We start from the raw sequence: 24,447 nt of genomic DNA on the forward strand, positions 1-24,447 counted from the left end.
GCCCAAGATGGGTAAAGTGAGCTGATCCCCAGACCGTGGAGTTGTGCTTGTGAGCTGTGGTACTGGGAGCCAGTTTCCAATCCTGCCCAAGTGTAGCCACCATTCCTAACTGAGCCATCTCTACAGCACTTTTAGACAAGGTTTCTCTGTGTAACAAAGCCTGGGCTGTCGTGGGCTCACTTTGTAGACCAGGCTGTCCTGGAACTCACAGAGATTCACATGCCTCTGCCTCCAGAGTGTTGGAATTACAGGTGTGGGCCACCATGACCATGACCAGCGTTTGTTCTTTTTATGATTGTTTTTTGTTTGTTTGTTTGGTTTTTCGACACAGGGTTTCTCTGTGTAGCCTTGGCTGGCCTAGACTCACTTTGTAGACCAGGCTGGCCTCGAACTCACAGCTATGGGCCACCACATCTGGCTTGTTTTTAATGATTACTTTATGTGTACCAGTGTTTAGCCTGAACGTATGTAAGTTTACATGGCCCTCCAGCGTTGTGTGCACAAGCGACGGGTTGCCACTCTGTAGTCCACCGGGCCAATGCTGCTCAGTCACTGGTCTACGCCCGCAGGATCCCGCTAGGGAAGGATGTCCCTCCCGTAACAAGAGGCAGCTCAGAGGCGGACTTGAAGCAGTCACCCCCTTGCCTAAGCGCTCAGTAGCGGCCCCGCCCACTACGCAGCTAGGAGGAAGTCACGCCTCTTGGAACAGCCCACAAGGAAGAGAGCCTAGCCTCCTCCTCGCAGAGAACTAATTGGCTGTCCCCGCCCTGCCCCCGGGGAAGACAAGCCAATATTGTACGTCCAAGTTGTGTTACTTCCCTTCTGGGTCTCTTGTGATAACAGCCAGCGGAGCTTGATAGATCTCCTATCCTTCCTTGATAGATCTCCTTAGCCGTGTCGCCTCAAGCAGGAGTTATCGCTATCCTGCGGCTTGTCCACGAAGGGGGAGGGGTAGAATTGTGCAATATTTGACTCTTGATTGGCGCGAATTAGAAGAGGGGTGGGCCTAGAAGGTTATGATTGATTTGAGATGGCACAAATGCCTTAGCTGTAGTAGCCAATGGTGATGGTGAGGGGGCGGGAGGCCAGGGTGTTGCAGGCCGGTGAACCGGGCTGCGATGGCTCTGAGGGAGTCTGCAGGAAGCCGTAGGGGTTCTGACGGACGTGCAAGGGCAACCAATGATTCTGGAAAATCAGGGGGAAGTGGCCAATGGTCACAGCGAGGAGGCGGGGAAATTCGCCAGCCCCTGCAACACTGTGTACGAAACGGCGGGGACGGCACTGCAGTGACGGACAAGCGTATAGACCAACAGTGGTGAGAAAGAGAGTGGCAGGGGGCCAATAGCAGTGGCGAGCGGGCAGGGCGGGGAGACCGGGGCTCGGCGGCACTGTGTGTGTGGGGCGATGTGGGGGCGGGGCGACGGTGACGGCCAGGCTGCCAGGCCAATGGCTCTGGGAGGGCCGGCGGAGGGTGGCCAATGGCGGCGGCGCATCCGGGGGCGGGGCTGCGGGGCTGCGCGGTGCCGTGCGGGAAGCGGCGGGCGGCGGCGGCGGCCAGGAGGCTGAGGTGAAGCTGGAGGCAGCTGGGCGGTGCACTGGGGGCGGTGGCCAGCGGGAGGGAGCATTAGCGTCGACACCGCACGGCCGCTCACCAGCCTTCGCCCGCAGGTCTGGCGGCGGCGCCGTGGGCCGCGGTGCGGCGGGAGGGAGGATGGGCACCCAGGGCAGCCCAGTGAAGAGCTACGATTACCTGCTCAAGTTCCTGCTGGTGGGCGACAGCGACGTGGGCAAGGGCGAGATCCTGGAGAGCCTTCAGGACGGCGCAGCCGAATCCCCGTACGCCTACAGCAACGGTAGGCCGGGGTCGGCGGTGGGCGCGTGGGGCGGGAGCGGCCTGTCGCGGGCGCAAGCGGCCTCTGCGCGTGTCGCTGCGGTACCCTCTGGCCCTGCCTTGGGGAGCCGTCGGCGAGCGGGCGCGGGCCGGGGTGGCTAGTAAGGAGGGCTTTTGGAGTCCTTTAGGCCCTGGAATGGGCCGCGCGGCAGATACCGCACGTTGGGCTGTGTCCTCACCGCACTGCCGCCGGAGGGGTTTGCTCAGGGACACCGCACCCTGTGCAGGGAGAAAATACATCTGCCGCGATGTGATTCTTGTTAACTTCCGGGTGCATGGCAAAAAATACACAAGGTAGATTGCATCACTGGCACTTGCCTGAGCCTGTCTCTTAATATAGGTATTTAAGGTAAAATCGTGGTTAACAGTGGGTGGGACTGGATCATAAGCTACTGGGGCTGCTGACTCCAGAGGAATTAATGTCCAGTGGGCCTGTTGTTCTCCTATCACTGGACTCATTTTACCTTCTGGTCGCTTCCTGGGTCCCTTTTCTCTGCCTCCTTACTTCGTTCTCTAGGGCCTTGTTAGTCCTGTCTTACTGCTCTGAGCCTGGCGGTTTGGTAAATAACAGCTGAGCGTGTGGACAAGACGTCTCCCCCTGCTTGGATTTAGGACTTGTTAAGGATGATGACCAGCAGAAGTTAAGTGGAGGACCTCGCCTTCTGAGCAGCACTACTGGATCTGCTCTGGACTTCCTTAAGCTCCCACTCTCAGCCTCAGTTTCCCGCAGACATCTTCGTAGAGGAAGGGAAGAGCCATGGTTTTACTGTATGGGGCATGTGAAGGCATCTCTGTACCACCCAGGCTATCTTGACTGGCATTTGACTGGATGTCGCTGGGTGACAGCCCTGCTTAGATAGGCTTTGGGGTTACTTTTCCAGCAGGGCAGTGTAGAAAGGGCTGGGCTTGGCTTGGGAAGTGCTTAGTGTTAACTTGTGCTTTGGAGGTCAGCTCGTGGCCCCCTGCCCCAATCTTACTAGCATGTACACAGCCTTCAGCTGGATCCTCTTTCCTCATCTTGTCTCTCAACTGAATATTGCCATATTTCCTGTGACATGCTAACTGAAGTGGGGCCAGTAGTACATAAAGAGTATAGAGGGGCTGGAGAGATGGCTTAGTGGCTAAGAGCACTGACTGCTCTTCCAGAGGCCCCAGGTTCAAACCCCAGCCATCCACATGACAGCTCACACCTGTCTGTAACTCCATGATCTGACACCCTCATACAGACACACACGTGGGAAAAATACCAATGCACATAAAATTAAAAAAAATAATATGTGTGAGTTTTTTGGGTTTTTGTTGTTGTTGTTGTTGTTTTTGTTTGGTTGGTTTGGTTTTAAACTGTAGCTTTGGCTGTCCTGGACTCTCTTTGTAGACCAGGCTGGCCTTGAACTCACAGTGATCCGCCTTCCTCTGCCACCTGAGTGCTGGGATTAAAGGTGTGCGCCACTACGCCTGGTGAAATGTGTGTGTGTGTGTGTGTATTTTAAGAGTATAGAGATGTGAGACTTACTTATCACAGGGCACGATTCACCAAATGCTTTTACACTGCACAGGCGGAAGGCACAGGGCACACTTGCAGGTCTGTGTGTGGGCCCTGTAGTGTGAAGCCGTGGGGGAAGAGTGCCTCAGCTGTAGCCATCTGTTTCTTGTGTTGGGTTAACATGCATCCAGCACAGATATCAGGTCTCTGTGGTCAGAGCATTGGGTCACTGACCAGGGAGCATTCTTCACACAGTGAAGTTGGTGGAACTGAGAACGCTTGGGCCTCCTCAGGAAAGAGAGTTTGGAAGTGACAAAGCAGCTAGTTCTGGAGAGTGACACAGAGCTAGACTTCTGGTTCCCGCAGAGGACGGGTGAATGTTTCCTTTTCCTCATCATTATTAAAAATCCAACATGTCAGCTGGACGTGGTGGTTCACGCTTGTAACCCCAGCACTTAGGAGACAGAGGCAGGCAGATCTCGGTGAGTTTGGGGCCAGCCTGGTCTACAAAACGAATCCAGGACAGCCAAGGCTACACAGAGAAACCTTGTCTTTAAAAAAAAAAAAAGTCCATTTTCCTCCTCAGGTTTTTTTTCCCCCAAGGTTCAGGGGTCCTCTGATCAGCAGCAGGGCGGTCCCTACCTGGGAAGGGACCTGCTGCTCCAATTTGGCCCCTGAGTGCCTTCTTGATCACAGCTGGGTTATTTACTTCTTTTAATGTCTCGTCTAGCTTGTTCCTCAGGTGTGAACATCACTCTCTCTGACTTCACAAACATGTGAGTCATCAAAATGGCTTTTTTTTTTTTAATTAGTGCTGGCACCTGACACAGTGACAGTATGATGCTGTGGGCACATGCCCAGCATCTGCAGGAGCCCCTGGTGCTGCAGATACCTGCTGTGGTTAGGGCCTCTGTGGAGTTAGAGACACCATAGTGTCCAGCAGCGTGGCAGTCTCTTCTTTGCATGGAGAGCTTCTACCTGGGCATTCAACAATGGAATTATGCTCCAGAGCAAAGGCACTGCGGCTTCTCAGTTGTGAGAGAGGATGTGCAGGGGAGGGGTAGGTGTTCTGAATGCATCTTCTACTTACAAGTTGGATTTGCCTCTGGAAACATTACCACAGCACACTAGACTGTCCTTGTTTGTGACGTGGGCATTGAACATCTTCAGTTTAGAAAATGACATCCTGTCCTTGCTCCTACAGATTCCTGAGTGTTAGGTCCTTCAGGAGAATCCATTGTGGCTTATATGCTCATGGCCCAACAGTTCCACATCTGTTAATGAGTCCATGGGTGTTTTTTCATGTCTCTGTTCCTTTGGGAGTTAGTGTTTATAGAAGGAAGCTGCAGAGTGATGCCATTGTCTTTGAGCCCAGGGAGTTGGTTACAGGACAAGCTGACACTGAGCTTCGCCATGAATGTTGGGATTTAATGGTTATGGAGATGTTGTCCGTGGAATCAGATGATGCATACACCCTGAGAGTGGTGAGGGTAATGTGTAGCTGTGTCATAGCATGAGGTCCCTGCTAGACTCAGGGCTATGGTGTCACATCACTGACCCAGAGGCCAGCAGCATTTATGCTAATCTGAGGTCCATATTTCTTCTCATTTGGGTTCAATTCCATTTCTCTAGGTGACAGGTTCAAGGGGAATTTTTTAAAAAGATGTATTTATTATTTATATAGTATTCTGTTCGCGTGTGTGCCTGCCCGCCACAAGAAGGCACTGGATCTCATTATAGATGGTTGTGAGCCACCATGTGGTTGCTGGGAATTGAACTCGGGACCTTTGGAAGAGCAGACGGTGCTCTTAACCTCTGAGCCATCACTCCAGCCCTCAAAGGGAATTTTTAAATGTTTTATTTATTAATGGTGTGTACGTGTCCTCATAAGGCACTCACAAGGAGTTCAAAAGATAGCTTTTGGCCAAGCATGGTGCCACACACCTTTAATCCCAGCACTTAGGATACAGAAGCAGGCAGATCTCTGTGAGTTCGAGGTTAGCCTGGTCTACAGAGTGAGTTCCAGGACAGCCAGATACATAGTGAAACTCCTTCTCAAAAACACTAAGAAAGAAAGAAAGGTAAAAAAGACTGCTTTTGGGAGTTGGTTCTCTCTCCCACGTCTATGTGGGATTTTTGGGATCAATCAGATCAGGCTTAAGCAGCAGGCACCACCTGAGTGTTTTGCCTCAAGGTCTGTGCACCACGTGCCAGACTTGGTGCCAGAAAAGGATATCGGATGTCATGGGTCTGGAGTTACAGACAGTTGTGAGCCACCATGTGGGTGCTGGGAATCAAACCCTGGTCCTCCTCAAGAACAGCAGGTACTCTTAACTGCTGAGCAAACTTTCTAGGCACCCCCCCACCAAGGGAAATTTATTTATTTATTTTTATTTTTTTTACCCAAGGGAAATTTAAATCACTTTTCTGCATTGTGTTTTCTTTTACTGGACCTGCCTTTATTATTTTTATTTCTTTATTTGTTTTTGGTTTTTCAAGGCACGGATTCTCTGTGTAGCCTTAGCTGTTCTGGATTCACTTTGTACACCAGGCTGGCCTCGAACTCACAGTGATCTTCCTGTCTGCCTCCTGAGTGCTGGGATTAAAGGCGTGTGCCACCATGGCCAGCTGGACCTGACTTTAAATCATATATTCCATATGTCTCATTCATCGCTTTGTCCTCAGCATTAGCATGGGCTTGCATATGCCCTCTTTTTCCTTTTTTTTTTTTTTTCTTAGACAGGGTTTCTCTGTGTAGACTTAGCTGTCCTGGAACTCAGTCTGTAGACCAGGCTGGCCTTGGACCCACAGCAATCCACCTGCCTCTGCCTCCCAAGTGCTGGGATTAAAGGCGTGCGCCACCACTGCCCGGCCCCCTTTTCCTTTTTTGAGACAGGGTCTTGCTATGTACTTCAAGCTGACCTTGTACTTGTATCCTCCTGCCTCAGCCCCCCTACTGCTAGAATTACAGAGGCACTGTGGCTGGTCTAAATGTCTGTTTCTGAGTGAGTAAGCAGCCTATATGGAGCTTCCCTTGGTGCTGAGCCACATGATCACCATGGTAACCCCTCATAGTCCTTTCTCTTTTCTGTCCAAGATTGGGCACTTAGGTCTAGATTTTATTGTATATACTCGGGGGTGGGGGGGTGGGGGGGACTTTTTGGGGGGTTGTGTCTGCCTTTCCTATGTCAGATGCCAGATTTTCTGGCAGATTATTGGCTTCAGCAGGAGCAGGAACAGTCACTGTGCTAACAGGTAATGCCTCCAGTTTGTGCCAGGCATGCTTCTGAGTGTGTCTTTTAATCCTCACCAGCATGATTCTCGTTTTATGGATGAGGCTTAGAGCAGCACAGGCTGCTGCTGTTCTGGGTGGTATGGGCTCCTGGTTAGCTCTTCCAGCCTTCGTGGAGGGGGAGCTGGGCAGACCTCAGACAGTGGCGCAGAGGCACCTTGTGGCTTGCCTCTCCTCGCCCTACGTAGCCCTGGGGTTCTAGACACCCACTGCTTCTGCACACTTTATTTGATACCCACACCTTCAGGAGACCTGTCCTGGCCCGTACCTCACCTAACTATCATCTGGGAAGCCACATCATCCTTACTGAGAGTTGTCACTTCTTGACACAGGCCAGTATGATTTGTTACAGGCCCTGAAAATGATAACTTGCCTGCTCCATTCCCAGAGAAGCATGCTGTCCTTCACCATGCCTGTCACCGGCCCAGGCTGTCTCCCTGCTTGAGAACACCATTACTGGCACTGGACATTGGTTCATATTCTGCCCTGGGCATGTAGCCCCCCCCCCCCAAGGGGCGTTGGTTACTTTCTGTTTCTTTGCTGTAACTAGGTCTGTTTTTTTCATAGTCCACGTACCTCCACCTCAGCCTAATCTTTTCATTCACTTGTTCAGTCGTGTATTTGTGGGAGTCTTACAGTGCACCAGATGTAGGCCAGAACTCAGGGTGTAGGGCGGAGCAGATCAGAGAACAGTTTGCTTTTATAGGGTTTTTGTTATTTTTGAGATAAAGTCTTATCTAGCCCTGGCTGGCCTGTAACTCAGTAAGAAGACTAGACTGGCCTTGAACTTGAAGTGATCCTCTTGCCTCTGCCTCCCAAGTAGTAAGATTACCACACTTGAATACACTTGAATAGAATACTTTCTTTTTTTCTTTTCTTTTAGTTTTTTGAGATAGCGGTTCTCTGTGTTAGCCTTGACTGTCCTAGACTCGCTTTGTAGACCAGGCTGGCCTCGAACTCACTGTGATCTGCCTGCCTCTGCCTCCCGAGTGCTGGGATTAAAGGCAGGCATCACACTTAATTGTTGGTCCTTAGCATTGTCATAAACAGTACCAAAAGACACAGCAAATGCTCAAGTGTCAAGCACACAGCAAGACCTGTCAGCTTTCTGGTAGGACTGTGTGGTCACATTTGGGATTGTTATGTTGCATATGTAATGTCATCTTTTCCATCAGCGTGATTGTTTGTGGCTTGGAGGTGATCTAAATTTAACAGCGTTTCAGGAAGGAAACAGTATCAGGGAGCTGAGAAGTGGGTGGGAAGGACACGAAGGGAAGGAACTGGTCCTTGGCAGGTCCTTCTGCCTCCTGTTTCTTCCCTCCCAACCACCCCCCCCCCCCCGAGACAGGGTTTCTCTGTGTAGCCCTGGCTGTTCTGGACTTGCTTTGTAGACCAGGCTGCCTCTACCTCCCGAGTGCTGGGACTCACTACGCCTGGCCTGCCTCCTGCTCTTTTCAAAGATTGTAACTGGAAAGGTATGATATTGCTTGATCCGTGCAAAGCTGCCTGCACTCAGGTGTGGAGCCTGAACCTAGGACACACTGAGCAGGAAGCTGTGGATGCTCCTTCTAAAGAAGCGATGATAGGAAGACGGGCAGAGCACCTGCCGGGGTGCCAGGTGTTTATCAGGGTGCAGTGCTGGAGAGGTGGCTCAGCAGTTAAGAACATTTGTTCTTGTAGAGAACCCTAGTTTGGTTCCCAGCACCCACATGGTGGCTCAGGCATCTGTAACTAGTTCCAGGCATCTGACTCCTTCTTCTGACTTCTGAAGACACCAGGTGTGCAAGTGGTGCACAGACATACATGCAGCAAAGTGTTCAGACACATAAAAATAAATAAAAATAAGTATCAGGTGGGAAGTGCTGTGGGCAGATGGGAAGTACTCAAAGTGGCCTGGTCCCCAGAGGGCAGTGAGGGAGGGGACATGGATAGTGGTTTCTGGAGGGGTCTTTAACCAAGGTGTGCCACCAGTACTGTGCCAGGGAGGCTGTGAGCTGCAGAAAGGGATGTGGGTTCACCAGAGTTGGTCCTGTGTTTCCAGATGACAAAGGAAGCAGAGCATCCCAGGTCTCCAAATAGAGCTAGTCCTGATGCCAGACTGTAATAACTTCAATCTTTGCATGGTGACACATGCCCTCAGTTACCCTTGATGAAGGACACCTCTGTCCTGAGAAGAACATCCATCCCAGCATCTGGAAAAAGCAGAGGATAGAACTGAGTACTGGGCAGGCACAGGCAACCGCATAGTTTGTGAAGCATTTCAGAGAGTTGACAGCCAAATGGCAGAAGCGCTGAGCCAGTGAGTTAATGTCAGTCTTGGAGGAAAAGCTAAGCCAGATGTTAACCATGTGTTTGTGTGTGTAGGGGCCAGGCTGCTGCTACTGCTCAGGTGTGGGGTCTGGTGGGGGTTAGCTTGGGTGCTGTAGCTGAAGTGGACTTGGCTCCTTCCAGCTGCGCACACTATTAACCTTTTGGATCTGCATAACACCCATGTGGGAGGAGTAGGACAAAGCATCAGGATTCAAGGTGCTTTAGACCCGTGTGAGGTACTGAACAGGTGCAGTGACACTTACCAGGGTTGCCAAGGGTCTCCTATTTAGGTTCAGAAAAATCCCTGCTTAAGGAATGCAGTGTGACTAAGGGAGCTAGGTCACTGCTTAGGCTGCCTGTTTTGTCCTGCCCCATGCAGGCACTTTGTTCAAGGAGGGTGAGTCAGCAGTCTTGCCTAGGCTGAGTACTTATGTCCCCGAAGCATCTTTCAGGATAAGGTTTGCCATACCGCTTGGCAGGGCCCATAAGCTCTGGGAACAGATGGAGTAGGACCCTACCAGAGGGACGACATTGAATAGTGAGTGGTCCATTCTGGGTTCTTTGATGTCTCCTGCACCCACTGATTCCTGTCCTGTAGGAACTGATGTATCACAGGATGCGAGCGATGTTTCTGAGGTGGAGTGATGGTCTTCTATTGTGTTCTCATCTCCTCCCTCAGCACCATCTTCCTGGTGTTGCTCACATAGCGTACTGCATGTGGAGCCTCATCAGGCAGTTCTGGGCTGTTTGAGTTGTCTGAGTATTACCTATTTTTGGTGCTAAGTACATGCTGGCTCTGCTTTGGCTGGAGCTGTTTCTCCAGAGAGCCTACCTCTTCACTTGTGGGGACAGGTATTATGCCTTTTATAGGGTTTCATGTAGCTCAGGCTGGCTTCAAAGTGCCATGTATTCATAAGAGTGGCCTTGAACTCTCGTTGTTGCTTTTCAAGACAGGGTTTCTCTGTGTAACAGCCTAGCTATTCTGGAACTTGCTTTGTAGACCAGACTGGCTTCAAACTCAGAGATTCACCTACCTCTGCCTCCCAAGTTCTGGGATAAAGACCTGTGCTACCATGAACTCTTGGGCCCCATTTGATATAGCTCCCACAACCCCAAGTGCTGAGTTATGGGCATGTGCAGCCACAGCTAGTGTATTATGCTGCTTTCTTAGATGAATTTTATTAAGTAGGGAATACTTAGAAAAAAATACTACTGTTCATAACAGCAAATGCAGCATGTACCAAGCATAGGAACGGCAGGAGGAAATCTAATCTCGAGTTTAAGAAATTGTTCTTTTGAACCTTTTGAAAGGACTTTGATGCCTGTGTTTATTGCACAGGTAGTTAATCATGAGCAAGTAAGTAATGCCGAGGGTGTTGCCTGTGCATAGAAGGCTTACAACTCCAGGCAGAAGTCTGTAGCATTTCTGGACCTTGAGGCTGTGTGGGAAGGGACCCTCAGGGGACACCAAGGTCAGAGCCTGCTTTGCACACTTAGTTCTCTTTACAGGGCTCTCTCCCTGTTGTTGGAGTTGAAGCTTTTCCTTTCTTTAAAATTCTCATTGTTTGGGGCTGAAGAGATGGCTCAGTGGTTAAGAGCACTGTCTGCTCTTCCAGAGGCCTGAGTTCAATTCCCAGCACCCCCATGGTGGCTCATAATCATTTATAATGAGATCTGGTACCTTGTGGTGTGCAGGTATACATGCAGGCAGAGCACTATATATGTAATAAATAAATAAATCTAAAAAAAAAATTTTCATTGTTTGGTAAACACTTGCTTACTGTTCACATGAGAGACTAGCAACCTCCTACATGTGTGTATCGCTGGTTTGGCATTTAGAACTCAGAGAACCGGGACACTAGAGAGATGACTCACTGGTTAAGAGCACACACCCCTAGAAGAAGACCAAGTTCAGTTCTCAGTAGCTCACAACTGCAGAGTACTTCAGCTCCTGGATCCAATGCATCTGGCCTTTGTGTGCCAGCACCAACACACACATAAACAAACCACAAAACCATGGGAACCTTTGATTGTTGTTTTAGAGATAGCATTTTGATATGTAACCCAGACTGGCCTTAGATTCAGTATGTAGCCTAGGTTGGCCTTGAAGTCACAGTAGTTCTGCCTCTGCCTCCCAAGTTCTAGATTTAAAGGCATGCTCCGCCACACCTGGCTTAAAACCTGATTTTTCTTTTCAGATTCATATTGTTACATGATGATATAGGTACATATTCACCAGGTATGGTGGCACATGCTTTTTGTTTTGTATTGTTTTGTTTTTTCACGACATGGTCTTACTGTGTAGCTCTGGTTGTCCTGGAACTTAATAAGTAGATCGGGCTGGCTTTGAACTCATTAAGACCGACCTGCCTGCCTCTGTTGGGATTAAAGGCTTGTGCCAGTGTCCATTGTTGTTTTTTCTTTAATTTTTATTTTATGTGCATTGCCATGAGGGTGTCAGAGCCATAGGATCTAAAGGTACAGACAGTTGTAAGCTGCCATTGGGAATTGAACTCAGGCCTCTGGAAGAGCAGACAGTGCTCTTAACCACTGAGCCATCTCTCCAGCCCTCCAATATCTTTTTCTTTTTTCTTTTTTTAAATTTATTTTAGCCTGAGATAGTAGCTCATACCTTTATTAGTCTTAGCACTTGGGAGGTAGAGGCAAGTGGATCTCTTGAGTTTGAGGCCAGCCTGGTCTACAGAGCGAGTTCTAGGACAGCCAGAGCTGCACAGAGAAACCCTGTCTTGGGGGGGGAAGGACAAACAAAAAAGAAAGATGTGCTAGAAAATGCTCGCTTTACAAGTTATTCATCATTTCTGATTTGACATGAAAAAAAAAGTCTCTCTAGGCTTTTTATTAAAGGAATCAAATTAGCTACAAATAGGCAAAGGTAAATCTGCTCAGTGGGAAAACTGTATAGAACGCACTTGTCAGCCTGCCCCGTGGTCAGTGAGGGTACTTCCTGAGGGTCGGAGGATATATCCCCAAGACCTTCATGGGGAGTCGGGGGCAGAGCACTGTAGGCTTTTGAGTTCAAGAGTAGTGCAAACAAAGTATTTCTCATTTTTATTATTAAAGCAAGCAAAATATGAAGTGACATTTACAGTTAGCTTAAGCAAATACAAGTACAACAAGGGAATACACCTGCTGTTATGTTTATCATCTTTGCTCATGTGAAAAGAGCCAAGAATATTCCTCCCAGGATACTGTGCACATGTCGAGACATCCCCTTCATGTCCTTGCTTTCAAGTGCATCCACTCAGCATAATTTATGCAGTTCTTTCTGGAAGGCCACCTTGTAGGAAGAACATTCTGCATTCCGCCCCATCCACAGTTCACAGTAAGTTCATGGCTTTTTTATGTAGGCTCCCACACACAGTAGGCGCCAAAATTAAAGTTTACATCCACTCAGGTATGTTTAAGGTGTGTGTCAGCCCCCATAGCAGCCTCCTCTGAGAGAACAGTTTGTCATTGGAGTCAGCTGTCTAGGGCCACATGTACAGTGTATAGAGAGGAGGCTCCAGTGGAAAAGGGTAGACGAGGTTGAACGTTAAACTCAGCTGAAGGGTGTGCTTACCCATAAGGCTTGTCAGAGACTAAAGCTGGTGACTCACAGAGCTCGAGGTGTGTGGGTGTACTCCTTCTAAAGGAGCAGCTGTGTATCAGCATCCCAGAAATCCTTCTCTTTCACCAAGTAATTAACCCTGTCCTCCAGATAGATACAATAGAGGGAGCCAAGGCTTTTCATTTTTAAATAAAAGTGGAAAACAAATGGCCTGAGTCTCAATGGAAACATGATGTACTTATGTTCATAGGATGAACTGTACAGCCTTTGAATGTTCTGTTCTTTTATTTTCTTTCTTTCGTTCTTTCTTCTTTTTGGTTTTTTTAAATACAGGGTTTCTCTCTGTAGCCTCCCTCGGCTTTCCTGGGCTTGCTTTGTAGACTAGGCTGGCCTCCAATGCACAGAGATCCGCCTACACCGCCGAGCCCCACCTTTGATGTTCCTATTCAAAGGAACATTTAATGAATATTTATTGAAACAGGGATGTCTCCAATATCTGGTTAAGTATGTGGGGAGGGATGCAGTCATCTGGGTATCCATAGGAGATTAATTAATCTCAAATGTCCAGATTCCTTATATAAAATGGTACACAGCCAGGAGTACTGGCACATGCCCTTAATCCCAGCTCTCAGGAGGCAGAGGCAAGTGGAACTCTGTAAGTTTTTTGGTCTTTTTTTTTTGTTGTTTTTGTTTTTTTGTTTTTTCGAGTCAGGGTTTCTCTGTGTAGTCTTGGCTGTCCTAGAGTCACTTTGTAGACCAGGCTGGCCTGGAACTCATTGATTCGCCTGCATTTGCTTCCTGAGTGCTGGGATTAAAGGCGTATGCCACTACGCCTGGCTGGAACTTGGTAAATTTTAGGCTAGCCTAGTTTACAAAGAAAGTTCCAGATTAGCCAGAGCTGCATAGAGAGACCCTGTCTCAAAAACAAAGAAGAAAGAAAGAAGCCAGGTATGGTGGTGCACACCTTTAGTCTCCGTAGTTGGAGGCAGACCAGCGATCTCTGAGTGCAAGCCAGCCTGGTCTACAGAATAAGTTCCAAGATAGCCAAGGCTACACAAAGAAACCTGTCTCAAAAAACAAAACAAGGGCTGGAGAGATGGCTCAGAGGTTAGGAGCACTGACTGCTCTTCCAAAGGTCCTGACTCAATTCCCAGCGACCACATGGTGGCTCACAACCGTCTATAATGAGATCTGGTACCCTTTCTGGTGTGTAGGTGTACATGCAGGCAGAACATTGTATAAATAATAAATAAATGAATCTTTAAAATAAAAACAAAACCAAAGACAAACAGTAAACCCAGCGAGGTGGTGTATGCCTTTAATCCTAGCACTTGGGAGGCAGACGCTGCAGGTGGGTCTCTATGAGTTTGAGGCCAGCCTGGTCTATATATCAAGTTCCAGGCCAGCCAGTGAGACTTTATCTTTAAAAAAAATTTTTTTAAACCCCCAAAAAAGAACTGCCTGTGTTCAATACAAATGCATTTGCTTTTTAATACTTTATTTCCAGTTGTTAAATCCATGGATGTGGAACTTAGATCTAGTGGCTGATTGTGATTATGCAGTATATAGCTGTGAAGTGAAAGAGTATCCATTTAATGAAGCATAAGAAAGGTTAATGGTGACTGGGTTTTGGTTTTACAATGGTCACCATGCCGTTGTAACCATGAATTTTCCATGCCAAGTGTGCTTGCTCGCAATAGACAGAAGGAATCTGGTTTGGTGTGGGTTCTAGAAGAGTAAGTAAAAGCTCTGACACTGCAGGGTCTCTGTATAGGACCCCCTGGCATTCCTCCTGCTGCCCAGCATTGGCATATCAGCATAGAATGCATCTATGCTGTACCTGTCAGAGTCTTCCTGCTGTCCTGTACTTCTGCAGGCATTGGTTTGCCTGTGACAGCAGAGGCACGTGTCCCTGTTTCTGAGGGACATCTGTTAGGTGCAGCATGTGCGGAGTGGCACATTTCCACAGTATGGCAGGTTCCTCCATCCATGGCCAGGCTTTGTATGCTAGCAGCTCAGATCCTGGCCTCTCCTTGTTTCTGCTCCACATTCTGGCCCAGGCAGCTCAATCTTCTCATGGAAAAGAAACCTACTAATCTAAAGGCAGATTGATATCTTTCATGGATTCAATTCAATTCAATTAATTAACAAGGTCTTCTGTGTAGCTCTGGCTGTCCTGGAAATTGCTAAATAGACCAGGCTGGCCTTGAACTCAGGGGATCCTCCTGCCTCTACCTCCAGTGTTGGGATTAAAGGTGTGCACTGCCATGCCTGGCTGTGGGTTTAATTGTTTTTATTTGGCTTTTCTGTCTTCTCCCTGCCTCCTTTCCCTTTCTCTCTCATCTTTCTTTTGTTTTCTCTTAGTTTGTCTGGTTTTTTGAGACAGGGTCTCACTGGGTAGCTTCAAACTCATAGAGACCCTCCGGTGTCTGTCCCCTGAGTGCTGAGATTAAAGGCAGGCCCACCAGGCCCAGCTCTCAGTTTGCTTTTGTTGAGATATAATAAAATATGCTCATTTTGGAAGTCTGGCTCTAAGACAGTGATCCACAACTGTGGGTTGAGACCCCTTTGACAAACCTCTATCTCCAGAAATACTTCCAGTTCGTAACAGTAACAGAGTTACAGTTATGAAGAAGCAAGGAAAACAGTTTCATGGTTAGAGGTCCCCACAAGATGAGGAGCTGTTGAAGGGACGAGGCATTAGGAAGGTGGAGACCACTGCTCTAGGATCTCTGACAGACATGGACATCTGGGTAGCTATTCCCTTATCAGGATAGTGTTTGACCCCAGAGAGTTCTCCTGCCCATGAGAGGTTAGTTACTGCTCCTGTCAGTCTGCTGGTCACACAGGTGCCTGCTTCAGGTGGCCACAAATGAAATGTGTTTCCATGTCCAGACAACTCCATTCCCCCCCCCCCCCCCCCGCCAGGAAAAAAACCCAAAACCAAACAGGATTTCATTATGTAGCTAGGCTAGCCTCAAAGTTACAGCCCTCTTGCCTTAGACTCCACAGTGCTTGCTCACATTCTTTTTGATCCTTTCAAAGGAGCTTCTGCCCCTGAGTAGTAGTATTTTATATGAAAAAAACAAACAAACCTGATTTGTTTGTTTTTCTGCTATAAACGTTGGAGTCATTTTTCGTTCTGAATGTAAAAGTATTAACCACAACCACAACACAGAGTTCCTTTTGTGGGACTGTTTTGGTTCCCTTGGGTAATTACCTAAAAGTGAATATTGTTCTTATTTGGGGTTGCAACCAGCAGGTTCTTTGCACTCTGCTGTACCTGTGTTCTCATTAGCCCTCCATGTAAGCTCTGGTCCAGCATTTGACGATGTCAGCCTCCTTATCTCCTAGTCAGCTTCACTGAGGTAAATTTACATACAGAAAAAATTGGATTTGTTGAGTGTAGATTGGCCAGAAGCTTGTGTAGCCCATGCTGTCTGCAGATCACCTCTGTCTGCCTGCAGCCCCAGCAACTGCAGGTCTGGTACTATGTTACTGTGGACTAGTTTTCCGTTTTGGGCAGTTCTGCAACTTTACTTGACATTCAGCAGGCTTAGCCTGCTATCTATGCGCACATCTGGAGTCCTCATCTCCTTCATGGCAGACTGCCTAAGTTCTTTGAGTGCCCAAGGAACACGCTTCTTTTTTTTTTTTTGTTTTTTTTGTTTTGTTTTTTGAGACAGGGTTTCTTTGTGTAGCCTTGGCTGTCCTGGACTGGCTTTGTAGACCAGGCTGGCCTGGAACTCACAGAAATATGCCTGCCTCTGCCTCCCGAGTGCTAGGATTAAAAGTGTGCACCACCATGCCCGACTGGAGCATGCTTTCTTGACACCCACTCCATGGATGCCGTTGTGAATGTTGATGGTGTGTTCTCTGGTCACCACCTCGTTGATGACAGAACAGCCCCTCTTCTTGCCACCCTTCTTTGCCAGAGCCATTCTGCGGGCTCAAGCTGGAAATGACAGGCTGGAGGGGTTGTCTTAGTTTTGTTTTATTTTGTCAGTGTTTCGGGACAGGATTTCTCTGTGTAGCTGTGGCTGTCCTGGAACTCACTCTAGACCAGGCTGGCCTTGAACTCACTGATCCACCTGCCTTTGCCTCCCGAGTGCTGGGATAAAAAGGCATGTATCACCACTGCCTGGCTAGTTTTAATTTTCTTGATTAAAAATAAACAAACGAATGGGAAAAAAAACCAAATGAACAAACATACATGCATACATACATGCATGCAGATGGAATCACATTGTATTATTTTTTGTGTGTCCGGACCTTCACACACACACACACAAACACACACACACACACACACACACACACACAAACACACATTTTTGAGAGCAGGATTTCTCTGTGTAGCCTTGCCTGTCCTGGAACTCACTTGGCAGATCAGACAGCCTCAAAGAGGCTGGCCTTACAGCCTGGCCTTACAGAGATCCACCTGCCTCTGCCTCCCAACTGCTGAGGTTAAAGGTGGGTGCCATCACCTCTCAGCTCCTTTCCCATTTCTTTAATGTTCGTCCATGTTGTTGTAGTGGTGTCCTTTCTAGGCTGTGTGGCAGCCTATCCTTGCATGCTGGAACATGCCTTTCTCTTCCGTAGACAATGAGCATTTGGATAGTTCTCACATTTATATTCTTCTGAAGAACGCTCCTATTAAATTTTTCACAAGTGGGCTGGAGAGATAGCTCACCTGTTAAGAGTGTACCGTGCCAGGCATGATGGTGCACACCTTTTTTAATTCCAGCCCTCTGGAGGCAGAGGCAGGTGGATCTGTGAGTTCGAGGCCATCATGGTCTACAGAGAGTTCCAGGGCAGCCAGGGCTACACAGAGAAACCCTGTCTCAAAAGAAAAGAAACAAGAACCAAGAAAAGGATGTATAGTGGTCTTTCAGAGTTCAATTCTCAGTGCCCATGTTAAGTGGCTCACAACCTCCTGTAACTCCAGGCCCTGGGGAATCTGGCCTCTGAGTGTACCCATACTCGTGTGCACATACCACATACAAACACATTTAACTTTAAAAAGTAAAAACAGAGTTCATATGTGGTTTTGCTGAACATGTATGTGGGTGTCTGTTAGGGAAGTGCTGGGTTACAGGTCATATATGTGTTTAGCCACCAGTGACACTCCTGGTGCTGCCTGGAGGTAATCTCTGCCTCCTGCTTTCCTTTCAGCCTTGCTAATGGTGGGTGCCTGTTCCTGCGCCACAGCCAGGGAACAGTTCCTATCCTGTGGAGGCAGCTTTGTTATCATCTTGCCACTCCCTGGGGGTATAGGTTTTAGTTTGTATCCAGCTTGATCACACAGCAAGTGCTGTGGTGGAGAGCTGTAACTCTTATGCATCTGTAGCTCCTTTTCTGTTGTAACACTCTCTTCACAGAGCTAGAGTCATAACAGGGCTAGCCCCTGAGCTGCATGCCCTTGCTGGCAGGGAACAACAGAGTGAGCCTTGGTGAGAAAGTAGCATTGACCATATGGAAGGCCCAGGAAGATCCTAGTTCTGCTGGGGAGGCCTAGCACTACCACAAGAAAAACAAACAAAACAAAACAAAAACCAAGGTGTTGGCAGCTACCATTGGTGGGCAGCTCTGGGGAAGACTTCGTTTCCTTGCTCACTGGGTTATTAGCAGAATTGGGTTCCTTATGGTTATAAGACTAAAGTTTCTATCTTTTTCTGATTGCAAACTATGGTATAGAGAGTGCCCTTCCTCCGTCTTCAAGGCCAGCAAGTGTCAAGTCCTCAGATTTTGATTGCTCATCTCTCTAGCTCAGTGGTAAAAGGCTTCTCTAAGTAGTCTTAGGTGATGAAGCATATTCAGAAGATCTATGTAAGTTAGTCTTCCACCTCAGCGCCCCAGCTGCTGTGTCCCTTTTGCACTGTGGAAACACCAGGATTTAGGATATATACATACATGGGAATTATTACTCTTCTGACCACATATTTTGAAAAGTTTTCTTCCTCTCCCCCATGAATTTGCTTTTGTGCTTTTTTTGGGGGGAGGGTGGGAAGCTGTGATATAGGTTCTCACTGTGTAACTCGGGCTGTCCTCAAACTTGTCCTGCTGCCTCAGGCTCCTGGTATTATAAGCATGATCCACTATTCCTAGCTAAATTTGCTTTAAGTGGAAAAAAATCTTCATGCCTTACACACACACACACACCGACGAAAAACCAAACATGTCTTTTTTGCAATAATTTTACAAACTCATGTTTGCAACAGAGTAAACCACAATTTATCAAGATTCGAGAAAAGTGACTGCAGAGATTTAAGAAGACTTGCTCTGTCCACATGTGGGGACAGAAATGGGACTGTCCCCACATTGCCTGGCATCGTAGTACTATTGCAGACCATAGGTTGTGAATGCCCGGAGCCTGCGCCTGCTTTGGGAACTCTGTAGTGCAGTATAACACACCATGCCGAGACCAGCTGCCAGGATGCTGCACTTGTCGTCTTTCACAGGGTTCCCAGGCGGCCGTCTGGGACCATTCTCTCTGACTGTGTACTTTTGTAGGTCCATTGGTTCGGTCTGAGGTAGTTATATTTTAGGTAACCTGTTGAGGTATGGCTGCGCCTACTTTTAGTTTTGTGCCCCACCTATTAGCACAGTTTCTATGGGTCAGGAATCTGGGCACAGCTTGGGTGATACAGCATCCTAGAGCCTCTTAGGCTGAATCACGGTGTTGAGCAAGCTAGGTCTCATTTGAGCCTTCACAAGATCAGCTTCTTATGGGTTGTCTTCCCTAGGCCCCTGGCCATGTGGACATTTCCTTAAGTGGCATATTATTTTTTGATTGCTATGCTAAAACACCATGGTCAAGCAACTTATAGAAGGATTTTATGTGGGCTTTTGGTTTCAGAGGGGTTAGAGTCTATCACCATCACAGTGAGAGCCACATGGCAGCTGGAGCAGCAACTGAGAGCTCACATTTTAAAACTCAAGCAGGAAGCAAATTTGAAAGTGTGCAAGTCTTTTCTTTCTTTCTTTCTTTCTTTTTTTTTTTTTTTGAGACAGGGTTTCTCTGTGTAGTCTTGGCTGTCCTGGACTTGCCTTTATAGACCAGACTGGCTTTGAACTCACAGAAGTCCACCTGCCTCTGCCTTTTGAGTGCTGGGATTAAAGGCATGCACTCGGCCTTTTAAAAATTTTTTTAAAGTGTGTATTTTATTTTATTTTTTTTTTGTGTGTGTATTGGTATGTCTGTGTGAGGGTGTCAGATCTTGGAGTTACAGACAGTTGTGAGCTCCATGTGGGTGCTGGGAATGGAACCCAGGTCCTTTGGAAGAACAGACAGTGCTCTTAACCACTGAGCCATCATCTCTCCAGCCCCTAGAAAGTTTGCAAGTCTTTAAACCCTCCCTCAAAGCTCATATTCAGTGATATACCTCCTCCAAGGCCACACCTCCTAAGCCTGGCCAAACTGTGCTGCCAGCTAGGGACCAAGAATTCAAATGCCCAAGGGTACCGGGGACATCTCTTTCAAACCACCAGAGGTGGCTTTGCTAGGCTGGCAAATCAGTCCAGTCTCTCATAGTGCAGAGGATCCCCACTTGTTGGCCTTATTCTATCTCTCAGAAGCAAGTCTTGGGTCCTGCTTACTCTCCAGTAGCGTGAGTCCCAGTAGGCAGACTGTGGAGCATGTCAGGATGCCTGTGGGAGCAGCACTGAGTCTGTATAGACTCCTTTTCCTCCATAAGCCCTTGACACAGGCATGTACTCTAGCCCTGCCTTAGGCTGCTGCTGATAGCCTTTGTAGAAGGATTGTGTGACCTCAGTCTCCAAAGGGCCCTGTGCTAGCCAGGATTGCTGGGACAAAACCTTGTCACATTTTACATGTCGACCAGTTACATAAAAACCTTTTCTGTTACTGGGAGATCCACGCATTTCTCTTTTGATCATTTGTCTACCCCTGGAACATATGACCAGAGCTTTCTATCTTCCCTAAAGAGTAACACACCAAGAAATAGCAGCTGCCTTTCATGATGTTTGTATCGCTTTGCCTATGGTTCTGAAGTTTTATAGGCTGCACTGCGTTTGGATGGAGTGGGTGGGCTGCACCTCCTACAAGTGGGTTCTGGGTACTATACAGGAAACCAGCTGCTGGCATGGGCACAGCCTTCCCTTATCATGTCAGTCCTCACTTTCCTCCCTGTGAGGACAAGGTCCGCATCCAGATCTGCATAAGGAGACTTCCACCACCCCCGGCCCTGCCCCCGCCTGCCCCCCAGCAAAGTGCACTCATACAACAGTGGGAGCCTGTGGGAAAGAGAATGGCACTTTCTCTAAACACCAGCTGGCCTGTCTAGTTTCAGATGCTAGACTGAAATGCTACAAATAACAGGCATGTCATGAGCATTTTCTATTCTTTTTTAAAATAATATGCGTGTGTGTGTCTGTTTCTGGCTATGTGTATATGAGTGCAGTTAGCCATGGAGGCCAGAGAGGGTTGTCGATCTCCCAGAGCTGGGGTTTTAGGCGCTGTGTGTGTCCTGACGTAGGCACTGGAAGCTTGAAGCTTTGGAAAGCCAGCAGGCTCTCTTAACAGCTCCAGCCTCCCTACTTTACTCTTTTTAAAGAGTTTACTTATTTTTATTTTATGTACATTGGTATCTCACCTGTGTGTGTGTCTGTTTGAGGGTGTTAGATCTCCTGGAACTGGAATTACAGAAGCTGTGAGCTGCCATGTGGGTGCTAGAAATTGAACTTGGGTCTTCTTGAAGCGCTGCCAGTGCTCTTAACCACTAAGCCATCTCTCTAGCCTCTTTAAGTCCTGTTGCTTTTAGCCAAGTTGCAACCTAGATAATTACAAGTTTAGTGTTACCATTTCGCTGTAAGGATTTGAAACTTACTATCTGAAAAGTAAGATATTACAGTATTGGATGGGAAAATAAAATGAAATTGTTAATTTTCACAACTCAAAAAATTGAAGCTGGGCATGGTGGTGCACTCCTTTAATCCCAGCACTAGGGAGGCAGAGGCAGGGGAATCTCTGTGAGTTCGAGGCCAGCCTGGTCTACAAAGTGAGTCTAGAACAGCCAAGGCTACACAGAGAAACCCTGTCTCAGAAAAAAAATTTACTATATAAAATATGTGTGTGTATGTATATATATATACATATATATTTCTGCTGTGACAGAAGAAGACAGCACATGTATTGCCTGTGGGGCCCTTGCACTAGTATGCTCAGTTTATATGACTCTCTGTTGAATCTGGCTCAAATGTGTGGGAAAATAACTCACCTCACACCCTGCCAGTCAGGTGTGCATAATGGAGTGGGTCTTCACTCTGGCCAATCCTTGCTCCAGTGAAGAGAAGGTCCAGGCCCATGAGTTACCACAACTAAAATAATGCTGTGCGACCCAGTCAGAGCCACACAGGCATCAACAGTCTCACTCTCCTTCCTCATGTGTGTGTTCTTCTCTTGAGCATTTTGTAATTTCCTAGGGGTGACTCCTGTTCACGAGGTGTGGCAGAGGAAACAAATGGTAGCGGAAGATGTGGCTTCCAATTTGCTCTGATCTGTCAGGTGATCACCTCCCTGCAGGAAAGTGACTGTTAGCTGGAGGCTGTTCTTGACAGACTGAGCAGAGGAGCTACTGCTCCCATGGCCACCCCACGCCCAGCAGCAACCTTCCTCCTGTGTGCCCCCAGAAACTGCTCACAGAACCTGGGTTCTGCCGTGACTCTTCAGTGTCTTACAGCTCCTGGGGAATGGTCTCCAAGAGCAAGGATGTGGGACCATAATTAACCCTGCAAGTCACTGTTTAAAGTTGTCCCATTATAGAAATTTGATTCTTTAGTGACCTACTTAAAAGTTAAAAAAAAAAAAAGTAGGTGTAGAGATGTGTTGTCTGATAGTATGTCTGTGTACTGTGTGTGTTCAGTAGTTGAAGAGGCCACAAAAGGGTGTTGGGCCCCCTGAGACTGGATTTACAGATAGCTGCGAGCCATCATATGGGTGCTAGAAATTGAACCCTGGTCCTCTGGAAGACCAGTTAGTGTTCCATTTTTCCAGCCCCTTGTTTTGTTTTGTTTTGTTTTCAAGATAGTGTCTCCCTGTATAGGCAGGCTGGCCTCGAACTCCCAGTAGTTCTCTCTGGCCTGTTCCTGGGATTACTGAACAGGCATGTGTTGTGTCTAACTACTGACTTGTTTTTGATCACTTCATCTATTGCCTTTGCCTGAATCCATATATGAAGTTTATCTGGCCTCCTGAAACAGCCTTCATACCTCCAAGCTAGAGCTGACATGTGCTTGCCCTCCTTGTTTCCATTTATCCGCAGTCGTCCTGAAAGTCTGGACACAGACCAGCAGTGGGAGTTGGGATTTGGGAATCCCAGGACCTCAGCTTCAGGCTGTAACCTACAGACATGGCTCTCAGTTCCACCAGGTTCAGAGCTGCTCCCAGGCAGGGCTTTGTAGCATCTTTTATTGTGTTGAAAAGAAACAAAATTCAAGCGATACACTGTGCACTAGCTTAAATGTTTCTAAATACATATCTGCAAAACACTTCCCAAAAGACCAGGTGTAATGGAGCACAACTATAATCCAGCACTCAGGAGGCAGAGACAGGTGGATCACTGAGTTCTAGAACAGCCAGGGCTATGCACAGAAACCCTGCCTTGAAAACCAAGCCAACCAGTGATGGGATAACAATTGAGATGTAATCTGAATTTAAAAAAAAAAAATCGTCCATCCAAAAAAGAAAGAAAAGAAAAAGAAAACCAAGCCAACCAAACAAGAGTTCACAAAGAAAAAGGGTGATTGATGAAGAAATCAGTTGTATTAAGTGCTGAGGTTCAGTTGTTACAGACATTGAGAGGGGAGCAGGTGATGCAATCTGTGCCCACATCACAGGGTGATATGATCTTTCCCAGCATGACTAGCAACTCTTGGTAAAATCTTGAGGAAAACAAGACTACTCTCCGGTGTGCATAACGCAGTGTCGTGGTACACAGGGCTGACCTGTGTGCATAGGTGTCTTAGCTATGTGAATATTTGGCTACAGTTGGGCATGGTGGCTCATCTCTGTCATTGAGGTAGTGTTCAAGGCTATCCTGGGCTATATAGTAATATTCTCTCTCTCTGTCTCTCTCTCTCTCTCTCCCTCCCTCTCTCTCTCTCTCTCTCACACACACACACACACACACACACACACAGAGAACAAGAAGAGTAATGATGTAATGATGCGGGCGCAGCCTAGCCAGGCATTTGCTTGGTTGTGCGCATCAGCACATTCCCCAAGTTTCAGAGCAGTCATGGATATAATAGTGGTGTCTTTGCCCCCAGATGAGAAAATGTCCCCCAGGGCTGGGGAGATGGCTCTGTTGGTAAAGAGCCTACTACACAGCGTGAGGTTCTGAGTTTGGATCCCAAGAACGCACATAAAAAGCCAGGCATGGCAGCATACACCTATAACTTCAGAACTGAGGGGTGAAGGGTTAGGGTAGCAAAGATAGGTGGATTCCAAAAGCTTCTTGGCTGGCCAGCCTAGCCAACTTGCTGGGCCACGTGCCCCAAGGGAATGTTTAGAATCTTTGAGAGCAATGTTTGTGTTCATGTTAGTAATGTGTGTGTTTGCATCTATTCACATGTATGTGCCAAATGTCTTACCTGGCTTGCTCTCCATATTTATTTACTCATTCATTCATTCATTCATTCATTCATTCTCCTTCCTCTTTTGTTGTTTGTTTGAGACAGGGTCTATGTAGCTCTAGCTGGCCTGGAACTCAGCAAGTTGGGGATACCACTAAACATGACAACCTGAATTTGATCTCTAGAACCCACATGGTGGGAGGAGGGAACTGCCTCCCCCAAGTTGTCCTCTGACCTCCACATGCATGCTGTGACATGCTCATGCCCCCACCCCTCATATACACTAAGTTAGTAAATGAAAAAACTAA

The 24,447-nt window shown here is 47.6% G+C and overlaps 1 protein-coding gene across 1 annotated transcript in view; it reads left to right on the forward strand.

Annotated features, from left to right (window-relative positions):
• The first annotated feature begins 1,416 nt into the window (after positions 1-1,416).
• RAB40C (RAB40C, member RAS oncogene family) overlaps positions 1,417-24,447 on the forward strand; it is a 40,525-nt gene continuing 17,494 nt past the window's right edge. Inside the window, exons 1-2 of the mRNA XM_084763108.1 lie at positions 1,417-1,567; positions 1,669-1,853. Coding sequence (XP_084619234.1) covers positions 1,479-1,567; positions 1,669-1,853 — 274 coding nt within the window. The 5' untranslated portion in view covers positions 1,417-1,478. The remainder of the gene's footprint in view (positions 1,568-1,668; positions 1,854-24,447) is intronic.

Source organism: Acomys minous (genome assembly GCF_964271855.1).
Source record: "Acomys minous genome assembly, chromosome: 16".
NCBI lineage: Eukaryota > Metazoa > Chordata > Mammalia > Rodentia > Muridae > Acomys > Acomys minous.